General features: G+C 41.9%; 1 protein-coding gene across 1 annotated transcript in view; it reads left to right on the forward strand.

Annotated features, from left to right (window-relative positions):
• The first annotated feature begins 253 nt into the window (after positions 1-253).
• The window catches only part of LOC147336325 (ribonuclease inhibitor-like), a 57,815-nt gene continuing 30,385 nt past the window's right edge, over positions 254-27,683 (forward strand). The window contains exons 1-2 of the mRNA XM_086286175.1: positions 254-309; positions 10,149-10,325. Coding sequence (XP_086142301.1) covers positions 254-309; positions 10,149-10,325 — 233 coding nt within the window. The remainder of the gene's footprint in view (positions 310-10,148; positions 10,326-27,683) is intronic.

The following is a 27,683-nucleotide window of genomic DNA, read 5'->3' on the forward strand; positions in this document are numbered from 1 at the left end:
TGATTTACTAATCCAGGGCTGCTTATTGGGGAAAATGCTTCCTGTTTCCAAAGTAATCCCCATTTTTCCCAGAAAGAAATGCAAGTAGAAATCGATGATCTAAGTGAGAACATGAGCCTTTAACAATAGCAGCAAAATATCTCTCCAATCTCAATACTCCCTCTCTCGACCTCTGGAACACCAGAGGTCGCAATACATTGTGTTGGGTCACTCCTCGGCCCACTCAGCTGCTTCCATGTCCATCCATGGCATCATGGACATCGGGGTCACCACTCCCGCTCTGACCCTCTCTAGCCGTCCTCTGGCTCAGCAAATCAGACAACCTCATGTCATCTAAGTGGCCCAGTAATAAACACCAGCTCCCCCTCGAGAACACTCCATGCGTAAGATTAGGTTTTTTCTGCGTCCCTCTCTTGTGGTCCATCATGCCTCGGGCCTCCAGGATCCTCACCCCCCTGTGGTCGCCGAGATCTTGTGTAAAGCAAACCAAACACCTTTTCCTGCACCTCCCTAACTTATCATCTTTGGGACTCTTTAATCAAAAGCCTGATCCTAATTATCTTCTTGACTTATTGACTTGTATTTATATATATTCTTCAACGTTACTCATCATTTTAAAACTCTTAAAACGCTGCTTTCACGTCCCTGCATGCGTTTCCTGTCGCTTGCCTTATCTAATCATCAACATCCTGTACACAGAACTCTCGCTGCTGCAAGGCCTCCACTCTGACCTAGAATCTCCTTTCACAAGAAAATCATTATAAGCGCCTATTCTACTAAAAGATCCAAAAAAACAACCACTTTAATCAATTAAGTTTAAACATATAAGCAATTACTCCTGCATACATTTTATCACAGCTAAACGCTGCCTTGAAACAACTCCTGTGTGTTAACACTAACTTCATTTTAAAACTCACATTTCCTATGTTATAGCCTGTTTTTGGTACAGCCTTTTTATTTCATCTTGCTCCTTTGATGTAACAATACCTTCTCATTCTAGTTTATCAGACTTAACCAAAATATATGCTTTCCTTCCTTTGGTCCTTCTCTAAAGCAAGAAACTCCTATTCAGTTCCTCTTTTCTGTCACTTGTTACAGGGCCAGCTCAAGTTCAGTTAAACGCTAAATTAATTTGAGGCCTTTTGCCTGGAATCAATACTGTCATGTGTGTTTATGGACTCTATATGTCTGTAAGCGTGTGCAATCCTTCAATAACTCATATCATCCTCACAGTAGATTGGCTAATCATAGCGCTAGCCAAAGGCTCGTGACCCACAAGAGACGAATTGAGCCACAACTCCCTTAAAGGCACAAAATGCAATATGTATAAAAAGTCATTTCTACGTATAAGCTCTCCCCTTTATCCTAAAAATAAATCTATGTAATATCTGTATGTGTGTCTTCTATTCATTAATGTAATTGTCAGTTATTTTCTCTCTTTATTTTACCTTCTTTTTGTTTACCTCTTTGTTTGTGACGTGGACATCCCTAAACCATCCTGAGTTCCGGCTTCAATTTCAACCCAATTGTACCCTCTATTCTCGCAGTCGAACTCGTCTGGGCTTCACCTTCCCACTGGCCCCTGTGCCCTTCTCTTAGTGTCCTTTGTTGTCTTGTGATCCCCAGCAAACACAGTCTGTTTCTTCTCTGTTTCTTCTCCGTTGCTCTTTTCAGTATTTTCCTTTTAGATTAAATCCCAGCCTGGCAAAATATCCCATTCAGTGTCTTTAAACAGTTATGTCACACTGTTCTTACCAGCCTGCAGTTCACCGTGCATTTTCCATCACGTGCTTTTCTTCCATGCTGCTGCTGGTATCGTCAGTGTAGTTTCAGTTGCACTGTCTTTTGCCTGCTGTTAATTCTTGAAGTCCACGATGTTCTGTCGGTCTTCATCAGGAGATTAACTGTCCTATGAGCTTCTTCTCAGGATCGGGACAAGTGGGAGGTCAAGCTGTAAAATTTTAAGCCAAAATCTGGCCTGTTTTCCTCCCAATTCTGTTAATCAATGGTTTTGTACTCAAGATTCTAGGTTGAAAGAAGTCCACCTGTATTGACACACTAAAGCATACAATTAATATCCTTTTCATTTCTTTTCTTAAAACCTCCATTTGCTTCATCTGCCTGGAGTTTACCTCGTATGTTTCTCTCTCTGTGTGCTCACTTGTCACAGTCAGTTCCTTTTATGGGCATGCAAAGTTCCTGTCACACACACCATTTCCTGTCAACCTTGCAGCTGCTCAGAACCATATTTTCTGTTTCTATCTCTCCTGTTTTGTTTTTTTTACAGGCTAATAAAACTCTTGTTTTACTAAGTCTTGATCTAAAACAATTCACCCTTATTTCACGCACACACTTCTAAATATACTAAATTCTTTGCGTTTGTCAGATCGTCTCACACACACACCGCCTTTTCTCTCACACTTCCACTTCTGCACTCACTCTACTATCAACTTTCATAGTGTTATTATTATTTATTATTTTGTACAAATCACACCCAATCACTCAAAACCTGCTACTCACAGCATTCACACACTTAAACTGTGACAAGAGTTGAGGAATATACTCACAACACGCTTTCCTAAGAGTATTTCAGACATGCCTTTCATAATCAGAAAGAGCAAGTCAAAGAAAACAATTGAAACCTCTATTAATTCTCACAGCACACACATAGAATAGAAAAAATAAAACACACCAGCATTTATTGCTGATGAGAGGTTACTCCTAAAAGTAATATGTTAGTCTTAAATATATACAGTGCACTCACTATATTTATATATATATATATCAAAACTCAGTCAATTACTATACATCCACTACGGCAACTCAAAACTTTATTTATAGCCCTCTAATGAACATAAATGGCGTCTTAAACACACACTCAACAATGTTTGCAGCAGTATTTGTAAAACCAACTGTGGTTTAAACAGTTCACTGCTGACTAATTTGCATTTTCACACTCACACACACACAGTCTAAAAATAGCTCCAGCACTGCCTCAGACTCCTTTCACACAGAGATCTCTTATTTTATATTACAAAGACGTCTTATATTTACAACCACTGTCACATCTGTCAGCTTTAGCGCCTAAACAATTTCGACAAATTTAAGTTAACGGTCCAACCGATAAAGTCCAACTTTTTTGTGATCAATTAACCAGTATCTGTCCAACAGTTTCTGGCCTCATCTCTAAAATCCCTAACTCAATTTAAAAGCGTCAACCAACCCAAACTTTGCCTGAAGCTCTATTTTTGGCATTTCACAGCCAAGGCTTACCCCGAAGTTTTAAGTTAAAGTTACACGCCCGAAGTCCAACTTCTGCTGGCCAAAAAAGCGCAGACTACCGTTCCAAACGGTAAGGAGACTCTAACTCCTAGTTATTCTGGAGTGCCCCAAGCTCCACAGTGACCAACTGACTATCCCTCTTCGAGGACAATGCCTAAGCGTCCTTGGCATTGGCAAGCGTTACCTCTGAGCACTGCGCTTCCTATCAGTCCAACTGACGTTCTTGAATAATTTATAATACTTTGGAACAACAGTAAAACAGCCAAAAAAGTGTAAGACTGAAGCAGGTCCAACCTTATAACCAATACGGGCTCCACCCCAAACAATAACCAAATAACCAAATTCCCTAATATACTAAAATCTGCATTAAATCCTCAGTACTGTCATGAGATTCTCATCAAAATCAAAGCAGACATTCCCCAGTAATTTCAGTGAGTAGACTTTAATTTGTAATGTCCAATTTGGCACACTTTGGAAATAATTCAACAGGTAGTGCCTTACCTTTGGATAAGCGGCTTAGAACAACAATGAGAAAAAGAGAGCTGATTATTAGCTCATCAAAACACAAAACAAAATCACAATGAATTATCGGTTAATTTCATTTAAAATAATTCATTAAGTATTTATGTACAATTCAAATTAGTTAATTACATATTTTGTTGGTTTGTTTTCTATTTTAATTATTTTACTGACACATTTAATGAATTATTTAATGATGTATTTATTTAATTCACGTTGCTACTCCTGGCCCTGCATCGCTGTTCATAAATACATTTTATTTGTCAGCTTCACCCATCAAAGTCAGGGGGCGGGGTTAATGCTGATCAAGTCAACACCATTGCTTTGGTCTGGTGGGCGTTCTTTTAGTGGGCTTTTCTCAATACTAAGTAGGCCTACACACCAGGGTTTGGACATGTGTGGACCCAAACTATACTTTTACCCTTTTTTGTGTGTCACCAAATACACTTTAATATTTTCTAGACAAGAATGTAGTGACACAATCTTTAACCTCTTTTGGCTCCAAACAGAAGTGACAGACTTGAGCAGGGTTCATTTAAAGGCTGACAGAAGTGGAGTGGTGACGGGGAGATGTTTGACAGGACAGTGTTTCAGCCTCCACAGCTTCATGTTGTGCTCCATCAGTCAGTGAAGATGAAGTCAGTGCTGATGAGGCTGTAGAGTGTGTGAGGGATGTGAATGAGGATGATGAAGATCTGATGATAGCAGATAAAAACAGGCTGCAGAGACTTTGAGCCATACAGGGCACACAGTGTGTGTACAGAACAGCTGAAATCATTATGGAGGCCTCACTGGGATATGGAAGCATCACAGTACAGCTTCAGTGAAGCATTAAAGTCTCTGATATGAGATGAGAAATGAAGCAGCCAGAGCTTTTTCATGAGTGGAAACCCACTGTGACTGTGAGCTGCTGCTACAGCCTCCAGATTAGCCAGCAGCTCATCCTGCTCAACATTTCCTCACCAACTTTAATGGAAGTGTGATGTTTTCAGCTGGAGTGATGGTCAGGGTGGCCTCCCTCTCCTCTTCTTCTCCTCTTCCTCTTTCATTTGTAAAGCCACTTCTGCTGCTTTCATTCATTTGGAAGTCCTGTAGCTGAGTTTGGGAGAGACTAACAGCCTCGGCAGCAGAGGGGAGAAAGGCTGTAACACCACCACTTTACTCTGTTCTACCTGTCACATCATTTTATCAGGAAACAAATATGCTCATGTTTTTACTATGTTTGTCTTGAAGATGTAAGAAGATCACATGGTGCTTTTTATTATTGTGTTGGTTTGTTTGCTGTCTCTTGGATGGAGCCCAGCTGTGCGTGGCCCCTGGGCCTGTGGTCAGAGTGTGTGCTGGATAATCCGGCCCAGGATGAGGCCAAACTGACATGGGATGAAATGTCTGTCACATAATTGAGCTTAGTGTAGTTTCATTTCTGCACAATTTAAAAACAACCAAAACTTTGTTCTGTCTTTTCTATGTTATACTGTAGACTTTCTTTGATACTGTGTCCAAAAGGAGCAGCTTTTACTTTGAAGGGGAGGCGTCTCTGTTTCCTCTTCAGGTTGGATGATGGAAGCAAATTAGTAGCTGTGTCCCAAAACGTCGGCTGCATCCTCCAGAGGCTGCATTTGAAGGCCGATTACGTCACAGCCAGGCGATGAAGGCTGTCCGTATTTGTCGACTCCTTCAAATGTGCCCGACAAATGCGTCCTTCATTTCCCCGAATTTGAAGGATTCGTCGGGTGTGTCCTTCGTGGCCCACCATATCCCAGAATTCATATCCCAGCCAAATTTCAGCTGCCAACAATGGCGGCTGCTACTAAGTTTTCAAATTACTCTTATTAATCTTTCTGGGTCACAAAATAAACTTTTAACATATTTTCAGGCGAGAAAGTAGCTGTGTAAACTTCAAATATCTGCTTGGTTTATCAAGACATCGCATATTTGCAAAAGTGTGCCGACGTTTTCGGAGACGTCTGTTACCCACCCGCTCGCTAGCAAGCCGGGGGGTTCAATGGTCACTCCAGCCGGCGAGAGCAGCGGACGCCCGGCTTCATCGTTTTCAGACCCCGCTCTTTGGCTACTCAGGTTAAACATGATATATAAGTCACTCGGATAACTTAAAAATGTAATTGTTTGCCTTTTTTCTGTGTTTTATTTGTTCCGGAGTAAATCGGTTTGGCTGAGATCAAAGTTCCTCCGGGATTTTCACACAGCTGAATAAACGTTAAACAGGAAACTGATTAAACAGAAGTGTGAGACGGTCGAGAATTTACGCCAGTGTCCTGTTATATTTTAGATAGCAAGGAGCAGACGGCCGAGTTTATTAAACTCCACCAACACAGCGGTGACGCAAATCTGAAGGCTAGACCGTCCCATTTCACAGCCTCGCACTTCCAGCCTTTTCGGTCTTTGAAGGACCCGGCCCACGTAGACCGCGAATACCGGGTCCTCCGAAGGATGCAGCCGACGTTTTGGGACAAAGCTAGTGTGTGATGTTCTTTCAGTGTTGCACTTTGTAGACGCTCCCTGAGCACTGGTCTCACAGCCAGCTGCACATAGAGACCAGTGTTGTTAGTCCAGGTCAGAAGATGACTTGTTGGAATGAAAATGAGCTTGTAGTTTGTCTGCTTTAATAATGTGACTGGAAAAAGGTGTTGGACTTCAAATATGTCCATTTCTTTCACACTTCACCTTTAAAAGTGAAGCCTTGTGGTTCCTGGAAGGAAAAACACGACTTTTTCAAGTCTTTGTCCTGTTTTTATGATAAATGTACGACTTTAATGTGAAACATTCAGAGTTTTTTCTCTTGTTGTGTTTGTTTGAAGCTGCTTCCTGTTGGCTTCAGCTGTTTGGAGTTTCCATTTTCTAAACTTCTACATTCTGAACCTTCTTCAGCTCTGAACAGATGATGAAACACTGAATGATTTCAAGCTCACACTTTGTCTAATAAACTTACATCTTTCATTCTTTATACAGATTGAGGGACTGTGGTTTGTCAGAGATCAGCTGTGATTATCTGGCAGCAGCACTGAAGTCCAACCCCTCCCATCTGAGACAGCTGAACCTGAGTGACAACAACAAGCTGCAGGATTCAGGAGTGAAGCATCTGTGTGGTTTCCTGGAGAGTCCAGGATGTGGACTTGAAACTCTGAGGTCAGTCAGCATGTTTTAGTTGTGCTGAGATGAATATGATGTGAAAGTTGTGCTGACACTAAACTGCAGACATCAGGCTGATATTATACTGATCCACACTGAGGATCTTCATGGTAAAGTCTGTTTTCTTCTTCTCTGGTTTAGTCCATTGACTGCAGCAGAACAATGTTCACATTTCAAACAGTGAGACTCAACGTATGGCCCGCGGCCCACACGCGGCCTGCCCACCTTTCCTGATTCAGAGAGAGGGGACCCTGATTAACTGTGTAGTGTTCTTCCTCACAGTTCTAAGTATCAGACACAACAATGAATAATCCACAGCTGACTGTCTTTAGCAGGTCAAAGGTCACGGCACACAGCAGACAGTGGGAAATATTATAACTCTGATCATTTATCAGCACATATCCATATGTATAAAAACAAAGCTGACACTGTGAGACTTGATCAGAGGTGTGATCATCACAGCAGAGGCCTTTGTGTCAAAGTCACTGAGGATCAAACAGAAACACATGAAGCAGATTTTCCTGTTCTGGCTTTTTATAGCAGATAACCTTCAAAATATTCTGCAGTCCATCAAAAACTGAAGCAAACCATGAATCAACATGTGAACATGAGCTGATGCTGCTGAAGGGAAGCAAAGTTACAGAGGTTTGATTACAGACACAGCTGAGAGTTTGTAATCTGTCATCATTTTAAAAGGTTTACATTTCTTCAGTATATCCACATTTGCAGCTGGTACCTCAACCTCCACTTGTCCAACACAACTGCTGTCCACTGCCTCCATGACATTGTGATTTTGCTGTTGGTCTTCTGTCAGATCTTCATCAATCACTTCTGCACGGGGCACACCTTCAGACTCTGCAGCTGCATAACGAAAGCCTGTAAGATAAAATTAGACATAAGGTAAATGTACACCAATATTCCAATGACAGGTGTGTGATTCATCTGGAAGTTATGTGCGGATTAGTGTACAGTGATAGCAATTTAGCATGTTTTTAGAGGGGGGGGGGGGGGGGGGTTGTTTACCTCCGATGGGTGCTCTTTTTCGCTTCCGTTGCGTACGCCTTGAGTGCCGGTCCGAGTCTGATACAGGTATGTCGTCATGCCCCATGTGCAGTGTTGGTGCCCAGTCTGGATTTGTTACATCCATTTCATATGCTGGTTTGCCTGCAATAATGCCAAATCATAAGCTACTCAGTCGACATGATGTGGTTCTGCAGCATCACACATTAGCATGTTTTATCTCATTATCTATGACCTCAGCACATTGAAAATAACACTAAAAGCCTTTCAAGAGTGATATGAATTAATTTAGAACTCACCGGAAAGAAAATACCGTGAGCAAACCAACAAAAAGCTGGGGATTGCAGAGAACTCGATATCCGCTCGTCTCACCGCTGCAATCCAAGCCTGACGTCTTTGTTTAGTAATATCGGATACATGGGATCCCTCACGTTGCCTCCAGGACGGAAAACGATGAAAAGAGAGCCCGTTATCCAGCTTCTTGCCTTCACGATCGTGTGATCTAACGTTGCAACCGACAACACAACACGTACGATCCATAGCTGAAATGGTATCCTTTGGCTGGCCTACTGTCATGGCGGAAGGGGGCATGGCCCATCTCCCGTGACATCACGCTCCAAAGCCCTATAGGTGGGAAAATGTACCATGTCGACCAATCAAAAATGATATGGAAACATGACATTTGGTTGTTTAGCAAAAGGGGGAAGTTTTAGGAGTGACCGGCAAGAGAGAGCGAGTGAGCGAAAGAGAGAGAGAGTTTTGATACGTGAGAGATTTGTGACGTTTACCGTGTTTGGTCTCAAGTTAGTTTGTTGTCTTGTGTATTTAGTGTGTAGCTGTTGTTTTGTTTTGTGTGTCAGTTCTACTAGTGATCGTCACAGTTGCTGCCTTAAAGCCAACAAAGGCAGATTGCAGTGTAAACGCTGAGTGACACACCTGCTGTCAGACCTGCAGGTTTATCCCTGTGCTGTTCTCATATGTGTTAGAGTGACACAAACTATTGTTTGACACCTGATTGTTCTGTAAATAGTTTGAAATGATTATATGAAAAACGTCTGAGCCTTGGCTGCATTTTTTGGTAAATAGTACCATATAACTTTGTTGTTTGCAAAACGTGTGCGTATTTTTAAAAATGTACAATCTCTATTTGCATTTCAAGTTATGAAGATGATTCGTTAAACATGTGTGTGGTTTTTACAGTCAAAATATCACTTTCTACTTGTATTTTAAATTTTGTCTGAATTTAGATAAATTGTGCTGATACAGTTGGTCAAAATGAGAAAATAACAGATTGGCAAGATAAACTGTTTTTAAAGGTAAAATATAGAGGCCACATCAAAAGTAGTCAAGAAGGGTTAAAGGCTAAAAGCAAAGTTGTCACCAAGTACTGTTTATATTTGTGTGTATTGCTGCAGCTTTTTTGAGTATTAATTTGGTGCCTTTGTGTGAAATAATGGTATTGTGAGTGATCCATATAGTCACAAAGAATAGCCACTTGTTTCTGTGCTACCAAAGTTCCCCGGCTTTCATTCAAAATGTGTTTATCGTCAGCACCTGCACATTAAACTACTTAAACATTATAAATGTCTTCAAGCTCACACTGAGGCCTGTGGGGTACTATCAGCCACTGAGACAGTACACACATTTATATGTGTTTGTATATGAATATTTCATACTTTAAGACTGCCTGTTTATTTAAGGGAGATGAACAAAATACATTGGAATTGTACAAAATAATATCATGGATGATAAATTAAATAGATTTTAAGTAGATGCTTGTGCATTCTTAAAGTCTTATATGTTGAACTGAACTATGTGATCTGTTCAAAGCCTTAATCTTAATTTGAAGTGAAATGTGCATTTTGAGTTTATACACTATGTATATAAGGCGACCGTTTCCTTTTGCAGTATTTTTGTGTGGTGTACTTTTCTATGTCTTAACAAAAGGGGAACAAAGGTGTTTAAGTTCACCTAGGATGATGTGTTTTAATTTTCACATGGTCTTGCTTGAATTTGACCCTGACAAAGGCGTATGAACTCTGTCAGCTGTTTGGAGTTTCCATTTTCTAAACTTCTACATTCTGAACCTTCTTCAGCTCTGAACAGATGATGAAACACTGAATGATTTCAAGCTCACACTTTGTCTAATAAACTTACATCTTTCATTCTTTATACAGATTGTGGGGCTGTGGTTTGTCAGAGATCAGCTGTGATTATCTGGCAGCAGCACTGAAGTCCAACCCCTCCCATCTGAGACAGCTGGACCTGAGATACAACGACAACCTGCAGGATTCAGGAGTGAAGCATCTGTGTGGTTTCCTGGAGAGTCCAGGATGTGGACTTGAAACTCTGAGGTCAGTCAGCATGTTTTAGTTGTGCTGAGATGAATATGATGTGAAAGTTGTGCTGACACTAAACTGCAGACATCAGGCTGATATTATACTGATCCACACTGAGGATCTTCATGGTAAAGTCTGTTTTCTTCTTCTCTGGTTTAGTCCATTGACTGCAGCAGAACAATGTTCACATTTCAAACCTTCAAAGAAGAAGAAAAATCCTCCACTGGATAATTCACTGTGAAACTCTCCAACTCTTCATTCCACCTTAAAGTCTGTCTGACACTGAAATCCAAAGCAAAATGTGCGTTTGCTTTACAGACAGCAGTCCAACACAAACATACACACATCATCCAAAACACAGTCCAACATCCAAATCTCCTCCACTGCCAGCATGAATGATGGGAAAGAGAAGGAGGAACACTCTGACATTCAGGGTTAGAATGAGATTCATGAAGCAGACTGTGAAGATCAAAGCTGCATTAGAAAGCTTACATGAATGAATGAGTGGACAGAAGTGGACAGAGATCATCTGAAGCACTTCAAAGGCTTTAAATCAGCACATTTCTCTTTATTCTTTATCAACTCTGTTAGTTTCTCTCAGTTTTCTGTGGAATGAAGCTAACAGCAGGCTAATAAGATGCTGACCAATAGGTTTCTATTAAAGGTTGTAATTTGTATATGAAAAAGTGCTTTGGCTCAGCAGGGATCAGCTTACAGGTAGAATACAGCTGCTGGATGGGATTAGCATGTCATAGCTATCTACCAAACTGCTAACTGGGGGATTTCAGGCCATCTATGGATCATTTTTGCTAACTGTTTATTCAGCTTAGGCTCACAGGGCTGCAGCCTGTGCCCTAGCTGTCATAGGGCAAGAGGCGTGGTCCACCTGCACAGGTGAGCAGTCCATCACAGGGCCAACAGAGAGAGACAGAGAAGCACTCTCTCACAGCCACACCTACAGCCAATTTAGAAGCACCAATGAACCTAAGCAGCATTTCATTGGACTGTGGGAGAACATCCAACCTCCACAGAAAGGCCAACAAGCTTCAACCTACAACCTTCTTGCTTTAAGGCACTAGTGCGAACCACTTTCCCCCATTTCAGCCCAAATCCTGCATCTTCCTGTTTCTGACTCCAGGCCAGCTCCACTAACACTTTCTCATCAGACACTGCCACCTAGTGGAGGAAGTCTTAGTTCCATTTGAAGCTTCAGATGACAGTTAGTTCCTTTACAAAATCCAACTGGCTGCATCAGGACATATAGTCTGAAACTCTGCACAGTTTCCTGTTTGAAGCTGCTTCCTGTTGGCTTCAGCTGTTTGGAGTTTCCATTTTCTAAACTTCTACATTCTGAACCTTCTTCAGCTCTGAACAGATGATGAAACACTGAATGATTTCAAGCTCACACTTTGTCTAATAAACTTACATCTTTCATTCTTTATACAGATTGATCAACTGTGGTTTGTCAAAGATCAGCTGTGATTATCTGGCAGCAGCACTGAAGTCCAACCCCTCCCATCTGAGAGAGCTGGAGCTGCAAGGAAACAACCTGAAGGATCCAGATGTGAAGCAGCTGTCTGATCTTCAGCAGAGTCCAGACTACAGACTGGAGACTCTGAGGTCAGTAGAGTGATGGAGTGAGTGGGTGGTGCTGTCAGCAGTATTGTACTAAACACAGTCAGTATGAAACAAAGATCCAGTGTTTCCTGTAAAGCTGCAGCTTCTCAGTGAAGCTGTGAGAGGAGAACGGTGACAGGCTTCAGGATTGGACACAAACACTTCCTGTTTCTCACCTTTATGGTCACCATGGTAACGGCTGACACGCTCTGATCAAACGCTGTCAACAGCCAATCAGCTCTCTGAACAAAGCAGCACGCAGACCAATGACTGCATTCATTTCCATGTTTAAAGCAGTGAAGAACACAGTCTGTAGGTGAGGAAGAATTTAGTGAGAGCAGATGTTTGGATGGAATTCCTCCAGTGAACAGCTGGAACCGTCCATCTGGATTGTTGGGCTTGTTGTTGGGGTTCCTACAGAGCTCAGAGTGGACACACCAAGGTTCTTCTAATGAATGAAAGTCCAAACTCAAACTAGGAGGGAAAAACATTTTCATCAACTTCAATAAAAATCCAAAGATTAGAAAAAGTGAAGCAACAATGAGTCCTAGTACAGTCCCAGCACTGAAGTCCCTGCTGCTCTTTATACTGGATGTGCTGCATCACTGACTGACAGCTGATGAAGAGTCTCTGGAAACACTCGTTTATCTCCTCTGCTCTTCCTTCTTCTCTCTGCAGGTGGAGGTGATGATGGTAAACAGGACGGTGTGTGTGCTGAGAGAGGAGGAGCTGTGTCCTGATGATCCAGAGAGGTTGAAGCAGCAGCAGCTTGTGTGTAGAGACGCTCTGACTGGGCCATGTTACTGGGAGGTGGAGAGGAGAGCTTCATCCAGCAGTGACTGACAGAGGAATGAGAAGAAGTGCAGATGACTGTCAGTGCTGCAGAGTGAACTGCTCTGAGAACAGCTCCACTGTCAGACACAATGTAGAGTCCAGCATCATCCCTGTGTGTCCCTCTGGATCTGACAGAGGATCATCAGTGTATCTGGACTGCTCTGCTGCTGCTCTGTCCTTCTACAGTCTCTGCACAGTCTCTGTCTGACTCTGGCTACATTTTTGGCATTTATATTCTTGGTTGCTCTCTTTATATTTTTCACATGCAAAATGTGCCCATCTTTGGCAAGATTCACACTGCACCTGGAAAGGAAAAATAAATGGCTCATATTCTGTTTGGTGAATACTATTACTCAACATTTTAATTATGATTGGCAAGTAATGATACTAAGACTTATGTGTTTCTTTTGTTTTGTTTTGTTTTACCATTTCAATCATGCTGCGGTCAGCGTTAGCATCTAACATGGAGCAAACAATGCAGTAGTCCTCAGCGTTCCCTGAAACACAATCATAGTTAGGTTTTAATCAAACATTATTTATTGAATAATTAAAAAATAATAGTACATTTTTTCCAAATATACTTCCTGGAAAATTAGTCTAAATTAGACTTTGAGAAGGGTCTTATCTGAAAGTGTTTGAAGAGCACTATTTGTACTGTGCTGTTTGAAAAGCACTATTTAAATTGGAAGTACGCACTAACGTGATAAGGACTTTACTGGACTTACCTCGATTTTCAAGTAGGGTGCAAGCTATCTGCATTCGCTTCAGCACAACTGGCTCTGTAGTGGTTGACACCTCACTGACCTCTCCAAAATCAAGGTAGTGTTCTGCAAACTGTGAGATTGATCATAATTAGAATGTAAAGTCTTAATTAGGTAAAGGATAGGATAATTATAAGCCACAAGGCTTCAGCCTATTCCTTTTTCAGTTACTGTATGATTAAGTACTTCTATGTAAAATGATCATCTTTGTTGTTGTTGACCGAAATAACTTTCACTTCACTTAAATTTACTTAAAGTCTTAATTCTAGCTAACAAGAAACTGAATCATTTGAATAAGGGTTACCTTTAACAGTAAAACTCCACAACTGCTGGAATCCTGTCGCTTGTTGTGTTGCATAGTCTGTAACTGCCACTCCATGGTGTCTTCATGCCCTCTCATCCTCAGAAAATTCCTAGTTGAACAAAAGTGTTTGTAATGAAACAAGATTTTTTTTTTTTAATCTAAGAATAACACCTCAGTATCATACATACCTCCAGTTGCGCAGAATTTTCCTGTCATAAACACCTTCATTCCCATGGGGTCTATGAGCAGTATTTTCTGTGCAGAAATGTTGACAATCTAAAGAAAAAGTTAAATTAAAAATTACAATTGTTTGTGCCACTGAAAACTTATTTAAAAATAACACTTTGTGCAAGAAACTGCTTCACAACAAATTATGCAAATTAATAACAAAATGAACACATACCACAAGAATCCAGTGTGTACCAAAGTTCACAGGGCACAGCCACGTCTTCAACTGGGAACTTCATCTGTGGGATTGGAAGTGCAGAGTAATTTGGATTTACTTAGGTACCATGCGTCTCAGGGTGTTTTCAAATATAGTCTTCTTTAAAGGAACCAAACTCTTTCCTCAGCAACAGAAAGGAGTCAACTGTTTGGACCACTTCTGAGCTTTCAACATACCAGTTGAGGCATCTGAACTGCCCAGAAAACAACGAGCTTGCAACTACTGAACAGAGCAGGTGTGCAGCATTCTGCACAAGTATAGAAAAATGTTATAGAACAGTAAATAGGTTTTTTTTTTTTTAATTTCAAAATTAGTAGGTAAATGACATTTCTTACTTACCTTTCGTCTGTCAATAACACGGTGCAGATATGCATCAATGACCTGTTTTGAAAAATCTGAGTTTATACAACAACAGCAACAATTTTTGAAGTAACTGCTTGAGTGCTGTACACAAAAACATCTAAAGGAATAGAATTGCTGATAAAGGTTCTTTCTGCATATACTGAAACTGGGTATTATGATGTCACAACATCTGTGTTGTGGTTGATAACATTTTTTCCTGTTGAAGTGAATGGGTGAAACCTTATCAGAGTTTTGCAATATAACCCCCCACCTACCCGCACATTTTAAACTATTAATGGTCTCTGCACTGCAAATGCTTCAGAAGGAGCAGAACCTCGAAATCAGACTCAATAATGATAAGTTCTCTTACCTCATCAGAAACCACCGTGACCCCTGCAGTGTTCGAAAAGAGGAATCCAATAACTTGTATGGTCCAACAGCTGCCTCCAAGCTCCCAGTATCCTTTGCACGCCATAGCCTCTTTACTAAAAGAAAAATATGATAAGTTAGCTCAGGCATGCATGAGATTTGTAGTGGATAAGCTTGGTAAAGGCCGACGGGCCACAACAGGAAAAAGTCAATACAATAGGCATGCATTTACACGCAGAGAAATAGGAAAGGTACAGCGGGTGGGCAAAATAGAAAATTACTGACAGGCAGATCCATTTCCAGACTTCCACAAGCTCAGTGCACGTTGCATGTTTCTTTATATCCAATATGAGTTGAAGACTTCAAAATGCAAACAAAGTCATGCAACAGTCAATTAAGTTGCAACGCCAAACTGGCAACAAATGACCAACTGGTCAAAAAGAGTTGTTCACTATGTCACCTTCATTTTCTAAGCTTTGTTTCCGGGAGGGAAGTTCTTGTTCACGCGTTTCTGGTCCTGGAACACAATTAAACTCCTTGTGTCAGCCGTTTTGGGTGCATAATGAATCCTCTGGACTTTGCTGGCACTGAGGGTTAGCAGTAGGATGGCAGGGAGGCATCTTCAGGTCTGTGCTGCTGTTCACCGTCTGACTGCGAGTTGGGTATTTTTAATTGTCACTGATATTTACATGGTGGCTTCTTCTGTATGGCTTGATATGGTCAATGCTGTAGTGATTTCTTAAAGTTGCTCCTTCCGTGTTTTTTTAATCTCACACATTTGCCAGCGATGTCTTGAATGGTGTAGGGTCCTGAAAAATCTGGATCAAGTCTTCCTCCCTTCCTTCCACGTTTCATGTTCAAGAGAAGAACTTCATCTCCAACGCTGTACACAAGGTTTCTGTACTTCTGGACTCGTCTAGCATAAGCTTATGCATAAGCATAAGATTGTACTTAAACTGAAATATGACACCTACTCAGTGATTTACAACATAGAGGTAGGTTGTTTCCTCTTAAACATTTTAACTGCTTTCCTTACAAAATGAACTGGAAACCTATAAGTTCAGTCTCTGAGGTGCTCTGGGATTTCTCTCAGGGTAACGTCTGCCTGTTTGGTCAGAGTCCATAGTGCTCTGTGTGGAAAGTTCAGGTGTTTGAACATTGGTGGTTTCACGTAAACCCTGAACCTCAGGTGGTGAAGCGAGGGCAAACTCTTCTGAATCTTGAGGTGTAGATGTGTCCTCTCAGGTTGCTCTGGAACCACGTGACATTCTGCATCTAGAATCTGATCAACATGTCTACGCCAGACTAAGTTGGCTCCAACATTTATGGTGTATATCAGCGGTCCGGTCCGTGAACGAATCGTGCCAGAATGCCTTTTCTTACTTGGGTCTCTGTAGTCTCTGGCGAGAACTCTTTGTCCAACATTGAAGAACCTGGTTTTGTTTCTTGTTGCTTCCACCATGGAAGACTGTTTATCTTGGACATCCTTGCGAATGTCTGGTTTCAGCAAATCTAGATGTGATCTCAGATCTCATCCCATGAAGAGCATTGCAGGTGTGTGTCCAGTTGTTGCATGAGTGGTAAGACAGTAAAAAAATTGTCAATTTTCTGTTGTAGCGGTTTCCCCTCTGTGCGACTGGCTGGTTCAGCTTTGTTGCAGGATGATGGTGAGCTGAAGTGATATGTCGTATGCCGTTACTCCCAAGGAAACACTGGAACTCCTCTCCAGTAAACTGATGACCATTGTCACTTACGAGCTGTTGTGGCAGACCTGTGCGTGCAAACGGTGACCAAAGACTATTGATCGTGCTGGCAGCTGTTGCTTGCTTTACGGGGAAGATTTCTGGCCACTTTGAGTGGGCATCAACCACAACCTGGAACATTTGGTCCATAAATGGGCCAGCATAGTCTATATGAATGCGTTGCCATGGAGCAGATGGCCACTCCCACGCGTGTACAGGTGCTGTTTGAGGCTGGCGCAGCGTCTGCTGGCAAACAATGCAGGATTTAGCCATATTCTCCATTTCACAATCAGTGCCTGGCCACCAAACATAGCTTCTAGCAAGACCTTTCATCTTAACACCCAAATGTCCATCGTGCAGTGAGTCCAGTACCTTTGTACGTAGTTTGGGTGGCAGATGACACGAGTTCCCCACATGACACATCCTTGGCAAACGGATAGTTGGTCTTTGCGGGTGGAGTACGCAGAGAACTGAGTGTCACTACAGGACGGCCAACCATTCACAGTAAGATCGTTTGACAAGATTGTGTTTTGGCTCGTTTCTCTTTTCACCTGAGCACTTGTGACAGGTAGGGGTTCCATTTGTGTAACATGAAACACAGTAGCTGGAGCAGTCATTTCTTCGGTGGGTTGCATGTGTGGAAGACGTGAAAGTCCATCTGCATTTCCATGTAGCTTTGTCCCTTTGAACTCAATGGTGTAGGTGTGTGCACCCAGGAACAAAGCCCAAGCAAGCGTGCCGCAGCCATGGTTGGAATACCTTTCTGAGGGTTAAAGATGGACACCAGCGGTCGGTGGTCTGTGATCAGGGTGAAGTGTCGTCCATATAAATACTGATTAAACTTCTTCACTCCCCACACTAGACTGAGTGTTTCTCTGTCTATCTGCGTATAGTTGTGCTCGGCTGCATTTAGGGACCTTGAGGCAAAGGCAAGTAGTCGTTCGGATCGATCAGGCATTTTGTGAGATAGCACGGCACCAATGCCATATGGTGAGGCATCACAGGCGAGGCGAAGTGGTAGATTGGGGTCAAAGTGTGTCAGAACCTCCTCTGATGTAATGAGCTGCTTAACTTAACTAAATTAAATGCCTCTTCATAGTTTGTCCATTTCCATTTGACATTTTGTTGCAGCAGAGAGTTCAGCGGGTGCAGGACTGTTGAAAGGTTTGGTAGAAACTTGTGGTAATAATTAATTAAGCCCAAGAATGAACGTAGCTGACTCACATTTTTAGTGTCTGGTGCCTTCAGGACTGCTTCAACTTTGTCCTCGGTTTTGTGGAGCCCATGTCTGTCGATCTTGTGTCCACAATACTCAATGGCATCCTTGAAGAACTCACATTTGTTTTTGTTTGCTCTCAATCCATATTTTTCTAGCCTGGCCAGGACTGCTGTTAGGTTAGCCAGATGAGTCTGACCGGCTGGAGCAGCATCTAATAACCAACTCACAAAATAAAGAAAAATAAAAACAAACCAACAAACACAAAAACACCAGGCATCATGATACAGACTTATAATTTGCACCAATGTTTTTTCGAAATTCTATACACGAAAGTGAGCGCGAGAGCCCTCGGTGCGCCTGCTCGCTGCCAAAGTCAAAGTAAACTTTATTGTCATCTCCGCTACAGACAGTCCAGTATACAGAGATATGAGATGACGAGGCTCCAGTTACAGCAGTGCAAGTAAACAAACAATAAGAAGAGTAAGAAAATAAATATACACTTTAGGACCAGGGGTAAAGGATCAATAACAATTTAAATTTACAGTTTGAGGGGAGGGGGCCCCTGCTGCTTCCAAAAAGAGCACATTTCATTTATAATGTTGTAAATCCAAGTCCATTATGTATTCATGATTTGAATCCTGGGTTGTGTGAAATCTCAGAAATGCACCCTAGATGAAGTGAATCTGTGAACTAAGGTGTAGGTCTATTAGATCATGTTGTGGTGATCCTTGTGTTGGGGGATTTGTGTTCATACTGGAGTGCAAAATTAAAACCAATGGAAGATGGACAAGAAAAGTTCAAAGCCATCATGGTGCTCAACTTAGAAAAAATAGAAAAGAAGAGGAGGAGAAACGAGCAAAAGATGCAGGTAAGCAGATGTGTGATTGGATAATGGCAGGTCATCCTGAAACTATCAGAATCAGAGTGAGTCAGAAATTATGTGGGTTACAGTTGCTCCAAGAAGAAATGGTAAAAAAACAAACAGTAACAGACTAAACTCCAAACAATACATTATGTTACAGATTTAAATATTAATTAGTCCTTGTCAATTGTTGATTTGTCCTGTTCTCATTGTATGACGAATTATGATGGCTGTTTGGTAGCCGTCTGCATACAATGCATACTCTGTGTGTGTGTGTGTGTGCGTGTGTGTGTGTGTGTGTGTGTGTGTGTGTGTGTGTGTGTGTGTGTGTGTGTGCAGCAGCTTTATGTTAATGTGTGTAAGGATTTGTGTCTGTGTGTGTGTGTGGGGGGGGCGCCAGAGGGATTGTTCGCCCAGGGTGCCAAACAGGCTAGGACCGCCACTGCCTGCAAATAAACAACATTAACATCAAAAGTTTTACATTTCCTAAATGTATCCCACAATCTGAATATAACACCCACTTCCCCACGTTTGATCCGCTGTGTTAAATATGATTAAGAACAGAATGCAATCATTTGCAAATCCTATAAACCAGTATTTTAAACAAAGTGAGAAAATGAAACATTTAAAGAAAAATATTAGCCCATTTTGAATTTGATGGCAGCATCCTCTCTCCAAAAACTAAAGGCTTTACGATGTTTAGTGCTGGACCATGTTGGTTAATGTGTAAACTTCTGAAACGTTCAACAGTTTCCATTTTGATTAACCTGACCAACATCTAACATAGAACACCTTTGAAGTGGACCTCGCACCCTGTGGATAACTTCAAACACGTCGAGGTCTTCAGAGGCTGAACTTTGACCCAGCATCACAAGGAGCGCCATAAACACTTGTTACGGTTATTAGAAGGAAGCCAGCCTTTAGACATCCCCACAACGACATCGTGACCAAGGGTCTGTTGCATGATTTTTAACATGGCTACAATGTGTCGTCTGCTGCGTCATCGTTTAATACAACAACGTACTGAAAGGGAGCATTCAGCATCTGACTGAGCTGGACTAACCTTCCCTTTCAAAAGTGAAAACTGCAACATAAAACTGGAATACAACCAACTTCTAATGAAATGTAACATTTTATAACATGAACACAGATTCCAGGTGAGCTGTGTCTTCCAGGACTGGATTTACCAGAACAGGTATGAGGATGGTGCCTGACGGGCATGTACGAGCTGGAGTGGATCCCAGCTAACACAGGGTGAGGAGACAGACGACCGTTCACGCTCACACTTATTCACCAGTTAACCTAACCCCACTACCTGAATGTCTGTGAACTGTGGGAGGAAGCCAGAGTCCCCTGAGAGGACCCACACAAACACGGGGAGAACATCCAACCTCCACAGAGACTCTCTCTGCACTAAAAGCACAAAATAAAAATCACACCGTCATTTAATTCAAGAAACTGGTCTTAAAAAACAGTTAATCTAATATGTCCACATGGAGCCCGTGTTAAGGTCCGTACTGGGCTTCAGAACATCAAGTGAACAACGTCAGATGGGACCTGGGTGCGTTGTCTGGATCAGTCATTTCTTCGGTGGGTTGCATGTGTGGAAGACGTGAAAGTCCATCTGCATTTCCATGTAGCTTTGTCCCTTTGAACTCAATGGTGTAGGTGTGTGCACCCAGGAACAAAGCCCAAGCAAGCGTGCCGCAGCCATGGTTGGAATACCTTTCTGAGGGTTAAAGATGGACACCAGCGGTCGGTGGTCTGTGATCAGGGTGAAGTGTCGTCCATATAAATACTGATTAAACTTCTTCACTCCCCACACTAGACTGAGTGTTTCTCTGTCTATCTGCGTATAGTTGCGCTCGGCTGCATTTAGGGACCTTGAGGCAAAGGCAAGTAGTCGTTTGGATCTATCAGGCATTTTGTGAGATAGCACGGCACCAATGCCATATGGTGAGGCATCACAGGCGAGGCGAAGTGGTAGATTGGGGTCAAAGTGTGTCAGAACCTCCTCTGATGTAATGAGCTGCTTAACTTAACTAAATTAAATGCCTCTTCATAGTTTGTCCATTTCCATTTGACATTTTGTTGCAGCAGAGAGTTCAGCGGGTGCAGGACTGTTGAAAGGTTTGGTAGAAACTTGTGGTAATAATTAATTAAGCCCAAGAATGAACGTAGCTGACTCACATTTTTAGTGTCTGGTGCCTTCAGGACTGCTTCAACTTTGTCCTCGGTTTTGTGGAGCCCATGTCTGTCGATCTTGTGTCCACAATACTCAATGGCATCCTTGAAGAACTCACATTTGTTTTTGTTTGCTCTCAATCCATATTTTTCTAGCCTGGCCAGGACTGCTGTTAGGTTAGCCAGATGAGTCTGACCGGCTGGAGCAGCATCTAATAACCAACTCACAAAATAAAGAAAAATAAAAACAAACCAACAAACACAAAAACACCAGGCATCATGATACAGACTTATAATTTGCACCAATGTTTTTTCGAAATTCTATACACAAAAGTGAGCGCGAGAGCCCTCGGTGCGCCTGCTCGCTGCCAAAGTCAAAGTAAACTTTATTGTCATCTCCGCTACAGACAGTCCAGTATACAGAGATATGAGATGACGAGGCTCCAGTTACAGCAGTGCAAGTAAACAAACAATAAGAAGAGTAAGAAAATAAGTATACACTTTAGGACCAGGGGTAAAGGATCAATAACAATTTAAATTTACAGTTTGAGGGGAGGGGGCCCCTGCTGCTTCCAAAAAGAGCACATTTCATTTATAATGTTGTAAATCCAAGTCCATTATGTATTCATGATTTGAATCCTGGGTTGTGTGAAATCTCAGAAATGCACCCTAGATGAAGTGAATCTGTGAACTAAGGTGTCGGTCTATTAGATCATGTTGTGGTGATCCTTGTGTTGGGGGATTTGTGTTCATACTGGAGTGCAAAATTAAAACCAATGGAAGATGGACAAGAAAAGTTCAAAGCCATCATGGTGCTCAACTTGGAAAAAATAGAAAAGAAGAGGAGGAGAAACGAGCAAAAGATGCAGGTAAGCAGATGTGTGATTGGATAATGGCAGGTCATCCTGAAACTATCAGAGTCAGAGTGAGTCAGAAATTATGTGGGTTACAGTTGATCCAAGAAGAAATGGTAAAAAAACAAACAGTAACAGACTAAACTCCAAACTCCTGATAGAAAGTGCTGAGGATCAGAAGGACTCAGGGACAACACGATATCTGTCCAGCAGAGGGCGGCATTATTCCAAACGGCTCCATCCTAGAAACATGATGTGGAACAGCTGACCTGTAGATCTGCTCAAGAACAATCGTCACAGTCTGATCACAGTCAGTCCCACGTCTGCCATGTTCTCAGCTTCCTTTAGTACAGGTAGCTTTAATGATCATTTCAAGTGTGGTTGTTTCATGGAAACAGAGAGCAGACTGCAACATCTGTGACAGCCACCTCTAACACTCTGATGGACGTGTGGACAGCAATGCTGCCTGGAACAGTACCGATGTTTCAGGGCTGATGACGTTTTTGGGTAGGACATCTACATCCTGACATATCAAGGTTACTTTACTTTTACGTAAATTTGCTTTACAGAAAAATAATAGCATTTGTCATCCCTTCACAATCACACACATCGATTTAAACCTGACAGACACATATTTGGAAATTAGACGCGATTAATCAAATCAGGAAAACAGTTATTAGTTATTAAGTTTAGTGACGGCAGCAGGGACAAAGCTGCTTTTATAAGACTTTGTCCTGCATCATTCTCATGATAAAACAGACTCAATGGCCCCAAGATATTTATATGACTGCACTTGCTCAGGTTTGTCCGGATTTCAAACTGTTCTAAAAGTCTTTTGATTCAAATCTGGGGCTGTGTTATTGAAAGCAGCAGAGAAATCGATGAACTGAAGTCCTTTACTCTCTACATGTTTGACAATCAGGTGAAGTAGAATCAAAAGCGCGTCCTCCACTCCTCTGTTGGGCTTATGTGCAATCTGCATTGAATCAAGCTGAAGTTCAGTGTCTTCCATAATCACATTTCTGATGATTTGTTCAAAGACTGAGGTGAGGGCAGCAGGCCTGAAGTCGTTTAGAACTTTTGGACGACTAGATTTAGGACCAGGAACCACGACAGCTTCTTTCCCAAGAGAGGGCATGAACGATTTATTCAGAATAACCTAAAATATAGGACTGAGTTCTTGAGCACAAGTGTAGGAGCCATATGAGTTGTTCCTTTTTGTTTTGGATTAAGAGGGTTGGTTTAAATGCACACCTTGTATTGGTGCACGGGTGTGAGGCGTGACTCTTGGGCGTGTTAGGTGATAAATGTGGTTGCACTCATCTGTTCACTGCACCTGATGAGCAGAAAGGTTGGGTGAGCATGAGGGGAAACCTGTTGACCCCAGCTTGAGTCATTTTGATGCATTTTTGGCTGTAACTTGATGTATGTTTTATGCACTAATTGATGCCACAGGCCGATGTTGTAGTTTGGTGTAGTAATTGGTGTAATTCGTTGTGAGTTGCAGTCATTGTGTTTGTGCAGTCTGTGCATTTGTTTAATAGTTCGATGAGCCGTTTGGAATAATGCCGCCCTCTGCTGGACAGATATCGTGTTGTCCCTGAGTCCTTCTGATCCTCAGCACTTTCTATCAGGAGACAACGCACCCAGGTCCCATCTGACGTTGTTCACTTGATGTTCTGAAGCCCAGTACGGACCTTAACACGGGCTCCATGTGGACATATTAGATTAACTGTTTTTAAGACCAGTTTCTTGAATTACATGACGGTGTGGTTTTTATTTTGTGCTTTTAGTGCAGAGAGAGTCTCTGTGGAGGTTGGATGTTCTCCCCGTGTTTGTGTGGGTCCTCTCAGGGGACTCTGGCTTCCTCCCACAGTTCACAGACATTCAGGTAGTGGGGTTAGGTTAACTGGTGAATAAGTGTGAGCGTGAACGGTCGTCTGTCTCCTCACCCTGTGTTAGCTGGGATCCACTCCAGCTCGTACATGCCCGTCAGGCACCGTCCTCATACCTGTTCTGGTAAATCCAGTCCTGGAAGACACAGCTCACCTGGAATCTGTGTTCATGTTATAAAATGTTACATTTCATTAGAAGTTGGTTGTATTCCAGTTTTATGTTGCAGTTTTCACTTTTGAAAGGGAAGGTTAGTCCAGCTCAGTCAGATGCTGAATGCTCTCTTTCAGTACGTTGTTGTATTAAACGATGACTCAGCAGACGACACATTGTAGCCATGTTAAAAATCATGCAACAGACCCTTGGTCACGATGTCGTTGTGGGGATGTCTAAAGGCTGGCTTCCTTCTAATAACCGTAACAAGTGTTTATGGCGCTCCTTGTGATGCTGGGTCAAAGTTCAGCCTCTGAAGACCTCGACGTGTTTGAAGTTATCCACAGGCTGCGAGGTCCACTTCAAAGGTGTTCTATGTTAGATGTTGGTCAGGTTAATCAAAATGGAAACTGTTGAGTTTACACATTAACCAACATGGTCCAGCACTAAACATCGTAAAGCCTTTAGTTTTTGGAGAGAGGATGCTGCCATCAAATTCAAAATGGGCTAATATTTTTCTTTAAATGTTTCATTTTCTCACTTTGTTTAAAATACTGGTTTATAGGATTTGCAAATGATTGAATTCTGTTCTTAATCATATTTAACACAGCGGATCAAACGTGGGGAAGTGGGTGTTATATTCAGATTGTGGGATACATTTAGGAAATGTAAAACTTTTGATGTTAATGTTGTTTATTTGCAGGGTTTAAAAATAAATGTGTTTATTGTTTGAAACTCATACTTGGCCTTCTACTCTTCATGGCTGCTTAACGAAGCTAACAGGGTGGACAGTCTGAGGAGCTGGGAAAGAAAAGCGTCTGAACTGCTTTAAATTTCTTGAAGACGTTTTATCCAAGAAGTTTCTTCAGTTCTGAGAGAACGGCGCGGCGGTGGGTGTGGATAATGTTGCCGAAAGAAAACGGCGGAAGAGGGGCGGCTGAAGAGTAAACTTTCAGAAGTAAGTACTGAATATTATGTCACTTATTTATGTGCAGATGTTTAATAATGAAAAACATTAAAACATTCCTGTTGGCCACATGTTGGCAAAGTTATGTGACATTAGTGATGTTTGTACTTTCAGCGTTTACTTGGTTTTAAAGCCTTTACTTTAAAATATACGCTGTTCAATAGTCGACCTTAATCCTACAGAGAATGTGATGATTTTGTGGATAATTAAAGTCAGTCATTTATCCACAAACACAACAAGCTGAAAGTCAGTGATGCTGCTCGGTTTGCCGTCCTGAATATCACGGCACAAGCAGGATTCACTGCACTGTTAATGTTAGCTATGTTATATTGCTGCCTCTGTTCGGTGGTGTCGAGCCAAACGGACTTTAACGTGTGTTTGAACGAGCTGACGGTTCACTCGTTAAGCTGAAAGAAAGATGCTTTAATCACAGCAGTCACACATGTGTCCACTGCACCATCTGGGAACTCTTCTTGTTTAGCACTCGTAATAACACAAACACTAAATCCTCCTTCTCTGGTGCTGTTGTGTAGCAGTGTGTACACCTGAGACTGTCACCTGTCTGTCTGTCCTGCACAGGGCTGAACTGGGACAAAAAATCGGCCTGGGCATTTTGACTAGAGACCAGCCCACCAAAAATGTGACGTCATTCAGGGGTAAAAACCGCAAAGGATTCTGGGAACTTGTGGCAAGAGGTACTAGCGCATGCAGGCTTTCAATTGAACTCAGTTACAGAGCGATAAAAAGAAACACAAAAAATAGCCGGTGTTGTGCCAAAAAGTGATTGTCTGCCAAAAAGTGATTGCTCGTATTCAAATTGCTATAAGTAACTTGTTGGGCTATAATATGTGAAACATATGTCAAATGCATCCCTCATGGATGACATAAAGTCATCTCTCCATCTCCATCTCCTGCTCTTTTATTTCTCTCTCTTGCTCCATCTCTCTCTGCTGCTCTTCTGTCTCCTCTGTCACAGACTTCTCCACTTTTGATGATAAATCAGCCTGGTGCAACATGTAAGGATTGGCACAATTTGTTAAGATTTTGAGGAGTTTGAGAAACTAACCTTAAGCATAAAATAAAATTTACTATCAGTAACTTCATAGCACCCGCCCAGCAGTATATAAACTCCGTCATGCTAGCTAGTACCAGTTATTCTAAGTGACTGTAAAAAGTCAGCACAACGAAAACAAACTACAACTAAACTTGGTTTATATCTGACACAGATAGACAGCAGGTCATAACTTCTTACCTGAAGTTCAGTTCCTCTGCCACTATGACCGGTGGCGGCCTCGGGTCTCTCCTCCTCTTGCCTCCCCTTTCCCTTATCCACCTGCTGGCCTCCACCACTTGCTGATGTTGCTAAATCTGTGGAAGCTATGCCACAGCTACCGCCAAACAATTCAGTTATTTTTGCACATTTGGCAGCGTCTGCCTGAAGGGCTTGTTTCTTTTTGGCCCTAATTTTTTCTGCACCTTCTTTCCTTTTTTTGTTCTCCATTTTCTTTAGTTCATCTATAAGATTGCTAAACAAGGGGGAGGGTGCATCCGACCTCCTCGGCTGTAATTGGTCCAGCCCAGAGTCGATCATGACCAATTGACCAATCCAACACCTTTCATTATTTATACCCTTCCAAAAAAAATCAATCGGCCCATAAAAGCAAAAAATCGCCAGCGGCCCACCGGGCAAATGCCCGGTATGCCCGATGGCGAGTCCAGCTATGGTCCTGCACTCTCTCTCTGTTTCTTTCTCTCTGATTGTGGAATAAAAGTATGAACATGTGTTTATAAGTTACACTTGTGTTTGAATCCTGCAGCTTATCACACATTTGATTTCCATGTGTGACGACTGCAAGTGTCCAGAGTGAGGACAGACTGAGGGAGCCACTGCTGCACATCATCTGTGAGGCTTTGCAGCCCTGATGATCCACCAGGACAAACTCAGCAGTGTGTGAGGAAGAGGAGGAGGAAGAGCCAGCAGCAGCTGACAGATGGAGAGAATAGACAGACTGTTCCCTGTTTGTGAAGGACTGCTAGGAAAGTTTAACATAACTGTCTGTGCTGAATCAGTCTTATTAGGTAATGTTCAAATAATGTTGTCATTCCAGTGTTTTCAGTGTGGGAGAAAGTACTCAGGGCCTTCAAGTTACACACTATGAAAGGCAGCAACAAGTTTAATGTTCAGAAACCTAAAGTCTGTATCAGCAGCAGAATGGAGCTAAAAATAAATGTTTGTTTCAGTTCTATGAAGCTTTGAGTATTTTGGATCAGTAGCACTGCTGTGTTTGTTGCATCATATTGCTGTGATTGTTTATTTGCTTTATATATTCTGAGCTAAGTTGATCTATAGTGTTACATCATTTTCTATAAGGATGTTATGTGTATAGACTTTCTGCCCAGTTTGACCCATTTAGCAGAAGTCAGCCTGTTTAAGGCTCTGATGTCTATTCTGTATGACTTAAAGCAGTTATGACATGGTCTGATTTTCTCACCCAATAAAGGAATATTTCATTTATCAGTCTACTCTTCATTCTATCAGACACAGTTATCACAGCTCGTACATTTGCTTTTTACACATATATGTAAGCATTGAGCCAAATTTAGTAATACCAACATATTAAAAGAACAATATTTCTCTCTTATATATGATACATCTATATATACACTGTCACAGATACTTGAGTGTCTTTGAGTGAAGATTTAAGGTGATAGGAAATATAAATAACTGCAACTTGAATCTTTGACACAGAGTTCATGCTTCAGAGTTCAGATGTTCAGAGTTCATGGACCGTTGAGGCTGCGAACTTTAAGGCTGCAGACCCTGAAT

The sequence above is a fragment of the Aulonocara sp. 'chitande type north' Nkhata Bay genome, linkage group LG3, assembly GCF_057382095.1.
Source record: "Aulonocara sp. 'chitande type north' Nkhata Bay isolate Kocher_YH1m ecotype deep benthic linkage group LG3, A_spYH_male_GT1.1, whole genome shotgun sequence".
Classification (NCBI taxonomy): Eukaryota; Metazoa; Chordata; class Actinopteri; order Cichliformes; family Cichlidae; genus Aulonocara; species Aulonocara sp. 'chitande type north' Nkhata Bay.